General features: G+C 32.7%; 1 protein-coding gene across 4 annotated transcripts in view; it reads right to left on the reverse strand.

The window, feature by feature from the left end:
• CSMD3 (CUB and Sushi multiple domains 3) overlaps positions 1-15,472 on the reverse strand; it is a 737,988-nt gene that overhangs the window by 82,650 nt on the left and 639,866 nt on the right. For all 4 annotated transcript variants that reach the window (XM_086609528.1, XM_086609527.1, XM_086609526.1 and 1 more), the window contains 5 exons: positions 13,751-13,831; positions 12,502-12,615; positions 7,390-7,578; positions 6,831-6,977; positions 4,236-4,424 (listed from right to left, as the gene is read on the reverse strand). In XM_086609528.1, coding sequence (XP_086465654.1) covers positions 4,236-4,424; positions 6,831-6,977; positions 7,390-7,578; positions 12,502-12,615; positions 13,751-13,831 — 720 coding nt within the window. The remainder of the gene's footprint in view (positions 1-4,235; positions 4,425-6,830; positions 6,978-7,389; positions 7,579-12,501; positions 12,616-13,750; positions 13,832-15,472) is intronic.

Raw genomic sequence — 15,472 nt, forward strand, 5'->3', positions numbered from 1 at the left:
AAGACTCGTCTGAAATTTCAGGAATTATTATTAGATGAGAATGAAGTTCTTAAATACCCTTCATTAAATGTTAAGGCAGTATTAAAAGTTTTTCTGATGACATTTTCCCAAACCGAAATCAGACTATTCACCCTATAAAGGATCTCCGATCCTTGGATTTGCTCTGCCTCACTTAAGAACAACACTTAGCAGATGTAGCTACCCTTCACATCTCAGGGATACGAGAAGAAACTGAGTATCAATGCAGACATCAGTCTAGAGCTGATAACATTTGCTAGGAGCATTTCAAACATAGACAAGACTACTGAAACTTTCAGTGACATACTCCTCTGAACTTAACTATTCAGACATTCAACTTGCAAAGAATTAAGAAATTTTATGAAAACTAAGTTTCCTGTAGATTGCCTTACAAATCACTTTAACGGATGTCAGCTATTTCTTTGGCATTTAGTAAGTTATCAGTTGAGTTCTCACACCTGTCCCAATACAGCCATGCATTTGGCAATAAACAGAAGTCTATTTTGACTAAATATAAAACTTACTTATGTTATACATAGCTATATTAATTGTTCTAATATATATGAATATGACTATGTAAAACTTATAGCCATGTCTAAAAAAAATGTAAAGATAGGAGGTATTATGCTTTACACATCAGATACTTGTTCCAGACCATTACAAATGTACTTTACCTTATCTTTTGAGAAAATCGTAACTCATCAGGTACCATACCTAACTAGGTATTCTTGGTATTCTTCTCTTTTCTTTTTTTTTCTTCCTTAATGCTTTAGTATAATTTGCATAATAAATACCAGTTATGCAACACTTTTGTCTGCTGTTACGGACAATTTTGATTACTGAGCTAGATGATTCTGCTAGATGTAGCGTTATGTTTTAAACTTTACTCACTTAACATCCCTGGAAGTCCTGTGAAAGCATTTGCCTGTTATCCATATATGATATTACAATATATAAATACTGATTTGTAATGAAGCTTGTGTAAGACAATGTTTACTTGCAAAAGAAATATTTCATAAGTAAAACCACGAATCATGTAATGCTAGGATAAAAAAAATACATAAAAAATAACTAAGAGAAAAACAAATGTTTTAAACCACTTTGAATCTTCTGAGGTCTATGATCAGTTGTAAATATTCAACTGTTTATATGAATTCATGTTAATTCTTGTATTCAGGTAGATCATTGTAAATTATTCATTCTTTCAAAAGTTATCGTAATCAGACCTCATAATTTAGTTAAGTGGGGTAATCTTTTATTGACTTGTGATCAAAGGTTTAATATCATTAAAACTGAGATGGCTACATGGGTGACAACACATTTGCATTATGATTAACTCAATGCATGTCTATACAAACAGAATAATTAATATCTTAAAAGTTACAATAGTAAAAGGATGTAATTAATTTGTATTATTGTTTCCAGTATACTAATAAAATACTTGATTTTGGATCAGTTTCCTTTTACTTCTTTTCATGACAAAGGAAGGATACTTCTGTATTAACTTTGAAACAGGCTTCTGGTCGTTGCTGAAGTTTGGCTTGAGGCATTTACTTTTTGATTCCTTACTACTGCATTGAGTCTCTTCTACTGAGATATGCACAGTTTTATAAATAAGGTAAAAAAGCTTTCATCCAAGCTTAAATTTTGTATCTGGATTTTTCAAGTTCTGTCAGTCCTTTAGTGCAAGTGATTTGAAGAATGGTTGGTATTATCTACTTGGAGGTTCAGAGATTAAGATTTCTATCCATATAGGTATAAGAATGAGAATATTAAAAATTGCTCTAACATTATTCATGAACCTGGAAAAGAAAAATCTGTAGTGGAAAAGGCTACTGGTATTCATTTTTCCAAGAGAGGATTCAGAAACTATAATAATGGTATGGATTTAAAAATGTAAAGAGAAAGTATCAGTTTAAATACAGTTATGAAACATCCTGCAGATAGTAAAAATGTTTGCCAAAAAATGGACTTAATATTGCTTTAAAAAAACCAAACCCAAAGTACCAGAAGCCACAAGATGTGCTGATTGTAGAGGTATCATTAAAAAGTTCATAAATTTTGAGACCTTAGATTTCTCATTTCCTGTAGGATGATGCCAGTAACTACTATTGCGATTGGTAATCTTTAGTTAGGAGACAGAAAACAGATTAAAATGAGATGCATTTTTTTTAAAGAAATTGCGAATATCTTTTTTTCCCCTTGCATTGATATTTAAAAAAAAAAAACAACCAAACAAAATGCTTAATACACTTTTTTGCTATGTTAAATAGCCATCAGTGGCAATCCGACATTCAGACGTGTGCAAGAACTGATTAAAATGGCTTTGCTAGTCATGCTATAAATGATAGAGAATGTAAAGCAGAAGATAAGACTGTGAAGTCATCTGATATAACCTGACAAAATAGTTGGTAAATTCTGACTGAGAAGTATAATAGTTGTCAAAACAATGCCCATCCTTTATATCATGAAGCTCTAAAAGCCACTAGTCCATACCACTTTGTGGTGAAGCTGTACTGCTCAGTAGTAGGGGGAATGGCAAAGCCCTTATGTCTTATAAAATTCTTCTGTGAAAGAACGTGAGGGATATTTACTGATGGTGTTCTCAACCTTTTGATATAAGAGTTCATATCATAAATATTCTGTATCATCCAAGTATGGACAATAATTTTCCTCAGCAGAACAGCGGGAAGCTTAGATATATAACTGATATACGGAAGCAGCGTATTCCCGAGGGGTTTTGCAGTAACAAGGTGTCTTTAGGCTAAATCTGAAGAGTTGGCTGTTGTGAGTTGCAGCTACATATCATGGCTACAAACGACTTTCTGCATGTAAAGACTTGCTAGAAGAATTGAATAAAGTTCATACCATGTATCAAAGCTAGCCCTCATTAAATGTATAATCATAATTAACTGATTTCAGTTAATAGAAATATTAAATAATTTTCAATACACTAACGGTTGGTAACAACAGTCTTTGTACTTGATCAGACACCATGAGATTAGTAAGTACTTGACTCCACTCGTTCCTAAAGTATTATCGTAGTATTGCAGCTATTTCCATTACTGAACTCTACTCAGTATGTTGAGAATAATCATCTGCTATTTGAATTTGGTAAGTTGTTTGTTTTGTTTTTGTTTTTGTTTTTTTATTCCATATTGTTTGATACATCTCATTAACAGTCTGATCAAGTTCTATAAATAACTGTCATGAAGACAATCCTTACATAACTGATGAGGAGAAAAAGCTAAAACTAATATGTAGCAAGAGCACTGCCTATACATTTATTTATTTTTTTGAGGACTTTCAGTTTTAAAAAAATACAGTCACATTTTTTATATATTAACAGAAATGCATGAAAAAACTTTGAAACTGAGATTGTTTCAGCTTTGACAAAGGTCAGGCAGTTTTGCTTTAGAAACATTCAGTTCAAATCATTTTTGTCAGAAAAACAACTCGTGGGAAAATAACATGGAACATTCCTATAGCATTTTTTTCCATTGGTCAAGAGGAACAAAATTTACATATTTTGAACACACACACACATATATATATATATGCAAATTTTAATGAAAAAAATTGTTCTAATAGTTCACTGAAGAGTGACATAGGTAAGTTATGAAAACAATATCATTCTTTTCAGGAAAAGAAGAATTAAAATACAATTTTGATGGGTATTAAATAACCATATCCTTTTCCTTGTTAAGTAAAATATATTTTGCTTTTATAAGGCAGAAGAAACTAAATATACAATTAATTCAATGAGTTATCTTTTAAATTTCAATTTAAACCTTGAAAGATTAGAATGACATCATAGGCAATGCTTTTTTTGGTCCAGTTTCCTGTTCTTGGAAATGTAGCAAGTTTCAAGTCTTTCTGGTTTTTATATAGTTCTTGGATCATGATAAACAAACTTTACTAAATTTTCAGTTTTAAATGAATGTTTTGAATAATTTCATATATTAAAATGTTGGGGGTTTTTTCCCTCACATTGATTACTTTTAGTAACTGCCAGTCAGCTAATTCTTTTGAAATACGATTTCTTAACAATACATTTGGGTTTGTACGTTTTACTAGGTAGGAAAATTCTGGTACAGAGGCATGACCGTTACACGATTACCTGCTACTCATTTTAAGTCAGAAAACTGTTCACTTACATTAGAAAAGTAAAATGAAAGTTTCTTTCAAGTGTGTTATTTTATAATGAAAGAATTTACCTTGACAAGCTGGAACTGGAACATCCCATGCGTAATAACCATATGGAGACTTCCTGCATACGGCAGTACTTTTCCCAACGAGACGAAAACCTCGATCGCAAGCCCAGCGAACCATACTGTTGAGCTGTCCACCTGTCTGACTGACAATGAAACCATGTGGAGGGGACTCTGGAGTACTACAGTAGAGAGCTTTAAACAGAAATATTAAATAAACAAAAGATGCATTTAGAATCCAAATGACAATTCTTGAGAAATTTTTGTTGAATTCAGTGGACGCCTGATAGAATATCACTAAAATTTGTTGTATTTTGTATCCTGATCATACATGCATCAAGCAATTTCACTAAGTATAAAGGTGAAAAAATAAGGCTTTATAAGGACTTCATGTTTTAGTAACCCCAGAGGAAATACAGTGACAACTCAGTTCTGTAACTGCTTTGTTGTCTTTTTCTGTATACTGCACGTAATTCTTTTCAAACAATCTTTTCCTTCTGGTCCTAAATAAGTTATTTCTTTCAAGTTCTGTGATACAATGACCTGAAGTGAACTAGCAAACCTAAAATAGATTTTAATCTTATTTATGAGTGTCACTATAAATCTACGGCAAAAAAACCCTCACAACTGAATCTGATTTTTTTGTCTGTGATTTATTCGGAACACAGAAAGTCCTACAGAAGTCTTATTAGATACTATGAAAAAAAAATTAGAGACCTTTATGAGAGCAAAAAGATCTGCAAGACATATAGTTATAATCTGAAAGGACTTACATACTTTATATCTCTATGACATTAAAGATTGCTTGCTTATTATACTGTCATTATGCTTATATTTCTTTTAATTTCCTTGTTCACTAAGTCCATGAGCACAAAGTGAGTTGGTTTTGGCTATGTTGCCAAAGGAGAAGACCAGAAGAGACTTACAACCTGGTAGCCAGTTTAAGATAAACATTGTTTGTTTATGAATTTAATTTGGTCTCTGATTGTTTCATTTCAAAGACAACCCAAGACTGGTTAGCCAAGATGGCCATTTTCCCATTTTGTAGGAAAGAAAATTAAGTTGGAAGTTTGTTTCCAAGTGCTTCCTTCATGCTTTGAAGAATGTTGGTAACTACTGGTATCTATTTTTGCAGGCAAATAGAAAAGTGCTGTTTCACTTGCTCTTTAAGCCTTTCCATGACCCGTGACTTATTTTAGGTCAATGGGCAAAGTCATGTGGCTGTTCGTTTACTCTTTATTAAAGCAAGCAGCAGAATGAGCAGCACTGCCGTATTTTTCAGAGCACAAAGTATGTAAATATTTTCTTCCTTACACTACATACTCCCGCCTTACACTCTTGGAAGAACCACAGTTACAGAAACCTTTACTTCTTTAGTGTATAAGAAAATACACTGATAATTTCTGAGTGATACAGATCACTAGTCCAAATTTCCTGTCTACCTCTCAATAGTTCTCCTACTGCCAGCAGGGAAAGAATTTTAAGAACCTTCTCTTTCTCTTTTAACAGATCCAACAGCACTGCAGGCAATGAAAATTGGGACCACACGATATTTTGTGTCTATCCAACAGTGAATTTTCTCTAGCCGTACAACAAATATTTTACCTTTGAGAAAACTATCCTCTCCTAAAGGGAAAGGTGACACTGATACTGTTTTATAGACAGTTGTGAGCAATAGTGAAGTAGCCAAAAATTGAATAAGGAAAACAAAAAAAAATACAGCAGAAAGAAGAATTTTATATTTATTCTCTATTGCTTTTTCCACTTTGTAAAGTGAAATTGTTTTATGCCTATAACTTCTCTAGTATCTGCAGATACTATTCCCAGTACTTTTAATTCTGTGTATTTCTTGTCTTTGGTCAGGATAAAAAAATCAAATATAGATTTTATGTAATTGTCGTAAATTGCAACAGATCTACTTTAGTTTGATTAATGAATATTATTATCCTGTAAAAATGAATATTACATAATAATTCTATAAAAGCAATTATATAAAAATCAATCTTTGTTAAGTATCATCTTCACACACTATTCATAAATATGTTTATTTGGATTAATAAAACACACAGTGTTGACTTTTTTGACATACTAATTGATCTCTTCTAATATCATTTGCTGCTTCTGTTGAACCTTAAATTAAAGAGTTCAGTCCTTTAGAGTATCACATTTTTTCACCTTATAGCTGTTCAATCCTGTCTTGTTGCCATCTCTTCTTCTGTCCCACCAAATGTGTTAACAATGAATTGCATAAAGATCCAGTACGAAGAACAGAGGCACATGACTGCAAACAAATGACGGGAGAGAGAAGGGAGATGCTCCTTCTTTTCTTTAGTACTGGCTCGTGCCATTTTAAAGTCCTGTGAAACATTTGCTTATATCTCTACAGAGCACATGTGCTTCATATATCCTACTTAGGGTGTGGGTTGTTTTTTTTTTCCTCACAAGATAAGTATCATCAGGTTCAAATACAAAACAGATTGGATTTCCTTTCAGTGTGGGCAATTAACGTTACAAAACATAGCTTACATTACCCTTTTACCATAAATAAATATGTTCCATATTAGAATTTCATACACACTAAAGAAAGCCTGATTTACATACCTATATATCTTATCCTGAAACCTTTTTTATTGGTGCCATGATCTGCTGACCATCGGAGAAATACTTCATGGCCATTGCTAGTTATATTTAGAGAAGATGAATAGTCCCCACTGAGAGAAATGAGCAATGGGCTATGACTATTTGGTCCTTGATACAAGGAAGAAAAAAAAAAAAACCAAACCAAAAAAAAGGAGTTACAAAGTTTAAATAACATACAATAAATTATATGCATATAATTAATATACATAGAAGACATCCTCCAAGCAAATGGTAAATTAATCTGAATTCAAAATGGAAGTAGACATTACATGTTATACACTAAAGAGTACATATTTGTTCAGAAACAAAATTATTTCTAAACATAATTAATGCAGTACAATTTTGAAACACAGTAATCCAACAATTCTTTTTAGAACAACGAATCCAAATAATTACTTTTTAAGATTTTTTTATACTGACAAATTATGATATGCATAAACAATAGTGATTACACAGATAAAATGTAAAGATGCATATATATAGAAAAAGTATAATCCAAAGTTGTGCATCGTATAGTTACCATCAAACACCTCAAGTATATCAAATTCCTTCTCCGTCTGGAAGAATTCGAAGAACATGCTGATGTTATAACCCTTTTCCACAGTAATGGTCCACGCACACATCTGGAGATTTGGGTAGCTGTCAGGGTATCCAGGGCTCAGTATTACTCCTGTTGAATCCAGACGCATTTCATTGGCTGGACAGAGCACTGTGAAACAGAATGGTAAAAAAATATAAAGCCCAGTATTTCTGTTTCATGTGATTGACAAGAATTTCCTGAGTTCTAAAGATCTACATTACTCATTTAATTTCCCTACATACAGAAAGACTGATAATATTTTAGAAACAAAGTCAGTTAGCAGAAAAAAAATTGAAAGTGATGTTTATCTTGAAAATCAGCCTTGCAACCCTCAGAAGTTACCAATTCATGAAATTTTCTTTCTTTCATTCTCTAGAAGATAAAATATTCTTGTAGGCTGCGCTTAAGTACTAAGTTGCTAAATTGTTCAAAAAGTGAAGCATAGACTTTTTTTCTGTCTCAGTTTACTATTACTGTCAGCACTAATTCCATGTAAAGTCTTGCAATGAAAGCAAAACTTGGAGACACTGTGATTTTTGGTTGCCAGATTCTAAATAAAGATTAATCAATCCCTCCCACAATCTGTGAAAAGCAGCACCTAAATTTTGAAATCCTCAATCAAGCTCCAAGAAAGTCGATGTACCCACATACAAAGTAAGTGCTATTCAGACATCATGTCTTTGGTCTAGAAAATAAAAGACACATTTCAGGCTGACATTCTGTTTCTCAGTAGGACTCCATAGGATTAATCCAGCTACCTAGTTTTTAGAATCACAGAAAACGCCGAAAATGCTAGGTTATTGCCTTTATATGCAATAAAAACCACTTAAAATTCTATTTTTTCCTTCACCACAACTCACACAGTCCCATTTCTTTCCTATCTCTTACCAAAAGAAGCAGCAAAGAAGAAGTCTTAAAATCAAAGCCTATGACTAGCAGTCAAGATGTTGTTGTTATAATCCTGAATGAGATAGAGAATCTCAGGTTGACTTTGGGAAATTCATGTAATTGTTCCTCCTTTTAAAAACAGGTACAACAGTTCACCACATGACAAAAACTTTCTGAGGAAATAAAGATCAAATTAAGAGGAAGAAAAATAGGCAATTTCTGCCTCATGTAAAGTAAAAATCCAAAAATTGCTCTGAGAGACATTTATTTATTTCTTTGTTTATTTGTTTATTTGCATTTTAGCTCAATGTTCCTCACCATACACCAGTTCTTTCAAGGCATAAAAGCTATGTAACTGTGTCATATATGTTATGTGCATATTGAATCTATATCTACAAAGCATTTTATTAAATCTGTGTATGAAAGATTTTTGGTTATACATCCACTTTTCTGATGAACTCTCAAGCTCAGGAAACAGGACACTTTCCTCCTTCTAACATAAAGACAGACTATTTTCCTGATGAGTGGATGTAAGTCAGCTGAAGTATAAATTAGAAAAATCTGAAGTTCTTAATTGCTGACAGCCTTTTTCTGAAAATTAACTCTAGGAAATAAGGAAAGGGACATGCTATACCTTTTTTGCTAAAATACTACCAGGAGAGGTTAAACCTCACAATATGACAGTGTTTCCTGCAGGGATAAAAGAAGACACCTGCTCCGTTCCTGTGACTTCAGCAGGTATTGCCTACCATACTTTCACCTTAATCCAAAGAACTATTTTTTCTTATATTCCACATCATATTCTGAAGTTACTAATCCTTCACTTACAGCTCTGCTAGAAAACACATAGCATCTCTGAATATTCTTAGTTGTTATAGTTTCAAGAGGGATAGAGAATGGTAGCAGAAAAAATGCTACATTGTAAATAAGTTATCACCATTATTTAAAGCAGCTGCTGAAATTGAGCAAAATGGTGTTTAAAAGTATGATGAAGAGGCTTGATTTTGAATTTATCTGGATTCACTAGGTCTACACAATAAAATAATAGGATCTTAGACTTCTCAAGAACACTGAAAATAATTTTGGCTTATTAAATACAAAAATCGGATTTTTATGGGGAAAAAGTCATTGGGCTATGAAGAAAGATAGAGAACACAGAAAATCAGAAAAAGAGAGAGAAAAAGAATAATCATCTTTGTAAACAAAACTCACGAGACAGATAGAATCATAGAATAGTTTGTGTTGGAAAGGACCTTTGAAGTTCATCTAGTCCAACCTCCTGCCACAAGCAGGGATATCTTTCACTAGATTAGGTTGCTTGAAGTCCCATCCAACTAGACCTTGAAAAAGATGAAGGAATCTGTCCATATATTTTAAAATATTCATAGAATCATAGAATGGTTAGAGTTGGAAGGGACCTTAAAGATCATCTAGTTCCAACCCCCCTGCCATGGGCAGGGAAACCCTCCACTACACCAGGTTGTCCAAAGCCTCATCCAACCTGGCCTTGAACATCTCCAGGGATGGGGCATCCACAACTTCTCTGGGCAACCTGTTCCACTGCCTCACCACCCTCTGAGTGAAAAATTTCTTCCTTATATCTAATCTAAATCTCCCCTCTTTCAGTTTTAAAAAATAGCATCTAATTACTAAATTTAAATAGCTGTTTCATATGTCCCATGTTTGTCTCAATTAATCAAGCAGTGATTGAATATACCACCTTCACTCCACATGAGAAAATTCATATGGCTAGAATATGCCTGTCAAACTACAGTGCTGGGCTGACTTTACCTCAAAAAAATGAAAGAACTGATGCTCTCAAGCTTTATATGTACATATATGATAAAAATATGTTGCTGCTTACTTTATGTGAACAGTTTGAATGGTACTTTTAAACACGTTTTAACAGATTCCTTTGATTATTTTTAATTTTTTTTTAATTTTCAGAGACTACTAACTCTGAATATTACACTAATTTCATTCAGCTTTAGACTGAAACAATAAGACCACTGATTTAATATTTAGTATTTTATCCAATATTTAGCATTTATATGTGACAGAGGAAAGGTTAACTATGGTAACTGAAGTCATTATTCCTGATTTTTTGCCCTGGGTCTTGTGATGAATATAAATATGCCTTCAGCAACACGTACTGAAAGAGTGCCTCAGGATCAGTGCATGTTTCTGTTTGTTCTATTATTACATCTTTTGAACATTTAAAGTAGTGCCTGGAGGTTACTGTGGTTTTCTACTCATTAAATGCTATGAAGCCTGCTAAGTTAGGATTTTAATTTAAATTTCAGTGTTGGAAGCTATTCCTAGACACAATTGTACCTAAATAAATGCAAGGATTTTCATAAATTATCAGTGTTAAAGTTTTTATAAAACTCACAATTCAAGATCACTTTTCATTTCTAAGAACTAGACTTAGTGCTACGAATTATTTTAACTTTTGCATATTTTAGTGCATAAAACCAGGGGAAAACCGTTTATTCAGCAGTAGTAGTTGACCCTTCCAGTTTTTCAGGAACGTTGTAAAAGTGTGTATTTATAAGACAGTAATTTTTCAACTCTCAGCTGAAAACTGAGTTAAACATTGTAGTCATAATTAAGTTCTAAAAATTAGTATGCTGATGTTTAAATTTGTAACAACTAAATTGTGCAGCAGTTTGAAACTTCAGAAATTACTAAGAAACTGTCAAATATTATATTTTTACCTGTAAAGGTAGTAGATTTATTCACATTTAATGTACTATTTCCAAATAAATCTTTAATCATGAGTGTTTTATAGATATGCAAATTAATTAAAATTGCTGGAGGAAAGAAAACATACCAATATCTGATTGGTAGAAAACCCAGACAGCAGTATTTTTCATTTAACACAAATATAAATCAACTGCATTTGTTATGACTGATTGAGAAAGTATTTTAATCTTGCAGTAGATGTTAGCATATTACACTCAGGAGTAGATGGATCACAAAGGACTAATGCAACAACTAGCAGGATTCAAAATGGCTTTTGTTTGCATAAATTATACTTTAATGAGACTGGAGTTTGAGGGTTTTTACCACTCAAAATGCCTTATCATTCATGTTTATAACTATATGTCCTTATTTATCTTTCTGAAAATAAATGGAAGAATTAGTAAGAAAACATAAACATATGTCCATCACCGAAACTTTCAAGAGATTAAATAAATAATGTGCGAGGTTTATATCCATAAGCTCCCTAATTGGTTTGATATGAAACAAAACTCTCGCATTTTCTTCAAAAATTATGGAAAAATTGTATTTGAGCATGGCATATCAAATATCAGGCTAACAAAGACTGGTTTAAACTGCGATGTTAGTGGTTGGCAGGATTGTAATCTTGTTTCAACCTTAACAATGAGGTAGCGTTGTATCTCTCTAGTCACAGTTTTCAATAAAAGGAGGAAAACATGGACAGAGGCATACACACACACACATACGGAAAAGCTATTCTGTAGAATACACTGAATAAAAATGGAAGCACCTAAAGTTGCACTGAAAAATGATGTCATGATCTTGTTCACCCTAACTGTTAACTCAGCATTTTTTGAAATTTCCATATAAATTTTCGTACTATTGTGTTCTAAATAAAATTAAATAACTTATTCAATTTCTTGAAACATTACTAATATTTTTGCATTAGTATTTGACACACATTCACCATAACAAACAGTGATAATGTCGAAAATAACATCAGAAAGTCTGAAATATTTTCAATGTGCTGTCTTAGAATCATAGAACGGTTTGGGTTGGAAGGGACCTTAAAGATTATCTAGCTCCAGCCCCACTGATGTGGGCAGGGACATCTTCCCCTAGATCAGGTTTCTCAAAGCCTCATCCAACCTGGCCTTGAACACTTGCAGGGATGGGGCATCCACAGCTTCTCTGGGCAACCTGTTCCAGTGCCTCATCACTCTCATTATAAAAAATTTCTTCCTTGTATCTAATCTAAATCTCTCCTTTTTATTTAAAGCCATTACCCCTTGTCCTATCACTACAGGCCCCTATAAAAAGCCCCTCTACAGCTTTCTTGTAGGCCTCCTTTAGGAACTCTTATGGAAAGAGATAGAGGATATTTAAGGAATAATCATTTAGCTGTTTTGATAGGAGGAGAAGAAAAAGGAGAAAAAAAACCTTGACAGGTAGGTGGTGCTCCATCCATCTGAAGCCTTTCACCTAGTCGGCATGTCAGAATCTCATTACCAACCAATGTAAAGCCTGGTTGACACTGGTATCTTATTATGTCTCCTGTTCAGAAAAATAAAACAAGACAAAACACAAACAAACAAAAGAAACATTAAACAGCAATTAACTGTGACTTTTAGCTTTGAAAACATTATTGATTAATGAAGTTTCCTGCCACCATATATAATGGGCTAAATGACCTCTGGCACAAACAACTTCGATTAGTCTAAGAAATGTGGTAAATGAGCATTGTGTTGCACACTATGCTGCATCTATCACTGTTTTCCACCACATTATTAGTTGGATAGTTTGCTAAGTTGTCTGAGTTTGACTGATGCTGTGTGAATCATGTGTCCACAAAGCTTTAAGCAATATGATTTATTGGATAACCATTATGAAACTAAATAAAGAGATAAGATCAAGTCAGTAACTCATACAATCCTGAGGCAGGGGTGGGGGGGGAATTAAATAGAAACTGGATTTAATTGATGATATACATAAATTTGGCATGGTGAGAATAAGAAATCATCATTTTTTAATTAAGAAATTGAAAATTCATAGAATTTTATGTATCGATAAAAGTAAGAATTTGTACATCCCAGCAGTTCTCTTTGGTCCAGATTACAAAGCAGGATATAGCAGGATATCAATATAACTAATCAAATATTGGTATATATTAAATTTGTTCTTCTTTATCATAATGTGAGCAAAACTAGCTGGTCAGACATCTGATGTCTCATCATGTAAGTCATATTTCTTTGAATGATATGTGGCTACGTAATATTATTAACATATCTTAGAAGGTCAGAATGTTATCTTCTTCTCAGATCCTCCTATTTTTTACAAATTTTATTTTATCCTTAGGTCACAGAATCTTAATTCTGATACAGAATCTACCATTGTATGCATAGGGGTTTTTGTGTGTTTTGTTTGCTTCAGTAGCAGAAACAGTTTTATATTAAACATGAAAAATATATTTTAAAATTAAGTAGAAAGGAGTTACTGTGTTACGTATATGTGATCTCTAAATGACAGATGGAGTTCAGGAAGTATAAGAAAGAGGAATGACTTCTTAAAAATTTTATTTTCAAATATAAATCTATCATATTACAGACATGATTTACATCCTGAAAAGCAAGAAATTTTTGTGCATAGCAGTTCTTTTTTTTGAAACAAATGTTATTTTATTTTATATTACCTATTTCAAATTCATCATCCTCAGTTAAAATTTCAGCATTTGGTATATTTGTTGGAGGCTGGCAAACCCGGAGCTGATAGGCTATAAACAGGAAAAAAAGCACAGTTGACATTCTCATATTCAGACAGTTATCATAGCCATGCAAACATAATTGAATTAATACCCACATTAACAGGGTAAAAATAAACACCTATTCATTTACTTTGAAACTTTCAAGAGAATCGAAAGAAAGGAAACATACAAATTTCAAAACTAATGAAAAATTGGATGTTGTGTCTTTGTTCTTAATTAGTTACTTAATTTCAGTGGCAAAACCCTTTTCATAAATAACCTAAGAAGCTTAGAAATGGTTGTCAATTTTCGCATTTAAATGATCTCATCTGAAAAGCAAATATTTTTTACAATGTGCAACCATTTTGTTTTTTTACAATATATTTTTTCTGCTGAACTCTCCATTTCTGAAACTTCGAAATAAAGAAAAGTTTTACAATCCAAAATATTCTACTTAGAGGCAGCATAACTGAGGGACAGAAGCATTTTGAATGTGAAATTTCCCAGTACATTAATAGTTGTGGAGCACATCTTACCTGGAGATAGAATCAGATAATAGTTCTGCTTTTAAAATTCTCATTTCAAGTCTCACGTAAAATAGTTTTCTGGGTTTTATACATATGCAACAGTCAGTTAAAATCACCAGGTGAAAGAAATGTTAAAAAAAGACAAGTAGGAAAAGTATGCAGAAGCTATATAGCTTTATTTTTTTAAAGAAACTCTATAAGGATGGACCTGTGTTTGGACACAGACAAAATTCCATTCAATCTGAATGCAATTAGGACAGAAATCTGGCTTTCACAAACTGCTACATGCAATTTAGATGCTCAGATTTGGAACGAAAATTCCGACCCCCCTCTGCCTAATTCTAATGTAGTCTGTACTCTATAATAAATTCAAGTGCTCTTGCTGTTTGTTTGTTTTTCATTGTGGGATTTAGGTCTTTTTTGTCTTGCTTTGTTTTGTTTAGGTTAAAGTTCCTTTAATCCTCTCCCCCCCGGCCCCGTTCTGCCTATCTGTAGTTACCTTGACCTTTACTAAGTCAAAAAGAAAGCTCTCTAGTCCCAAAATCTTACAAGGATCAAGAAAACAAACTGTAGGTCTGTTCATGTTTCCTGGAATAGTCGATCCAACAGGCATTCGAAAAACACCTAAAACCACATTTGCTTCTGAATCTGTTTCCTTTTAATGATAGGAATGCAAGACAACACTTAGCCACAGAAGGCTTGAATGACTACAAAAAGAGGTGGAATTTGACACATGAATATTTTAGCATTTTCATTCGGTCAATATTGAACTCAAGGGTAGTTTAACATTAACTACACAGTATAGTTCATTATCATTGAAATCTCTAAAACAACAGTACTTACTTCAAAATATTCAAATATCTATGATAAATTTAATGACCCCCACAAACATTTAGATTACAAAGGAATTTTGGAAGCATTGTAAGCAGTGAGAAGATGAGCACCTTGAACTTATGTCTCTTCACAGTGTTGTTTTTTTTTTTTTTTTTGCTTGATTATTAGTAAACTTAATATCTGGTCAAGAAAATAGCTTGTTTTCAACATTCATATTAATCTTTCATATATTTGCATTACCGTAGTGGTGGTCAGTCATACTAATAATAGCAACTTTTCTTAGAAAAAGTAATTAGAGTAATTTTTTCAT

This window comes from Tauraco erythrolophus, chromosome 3, assembly GCF_009769465.1.
Source record: "Tauraco erythrolophus isolate bTauEry1 chromosome 3, bTauEry1.pri, whole genome shotgun sequence".
Taxonomy (NCBI): Eukaryota; Metazoa; Chordata; class Aves; order Musophagiformes; family Musophagidae; genus Tauraco; species Tauraco erythrolophus.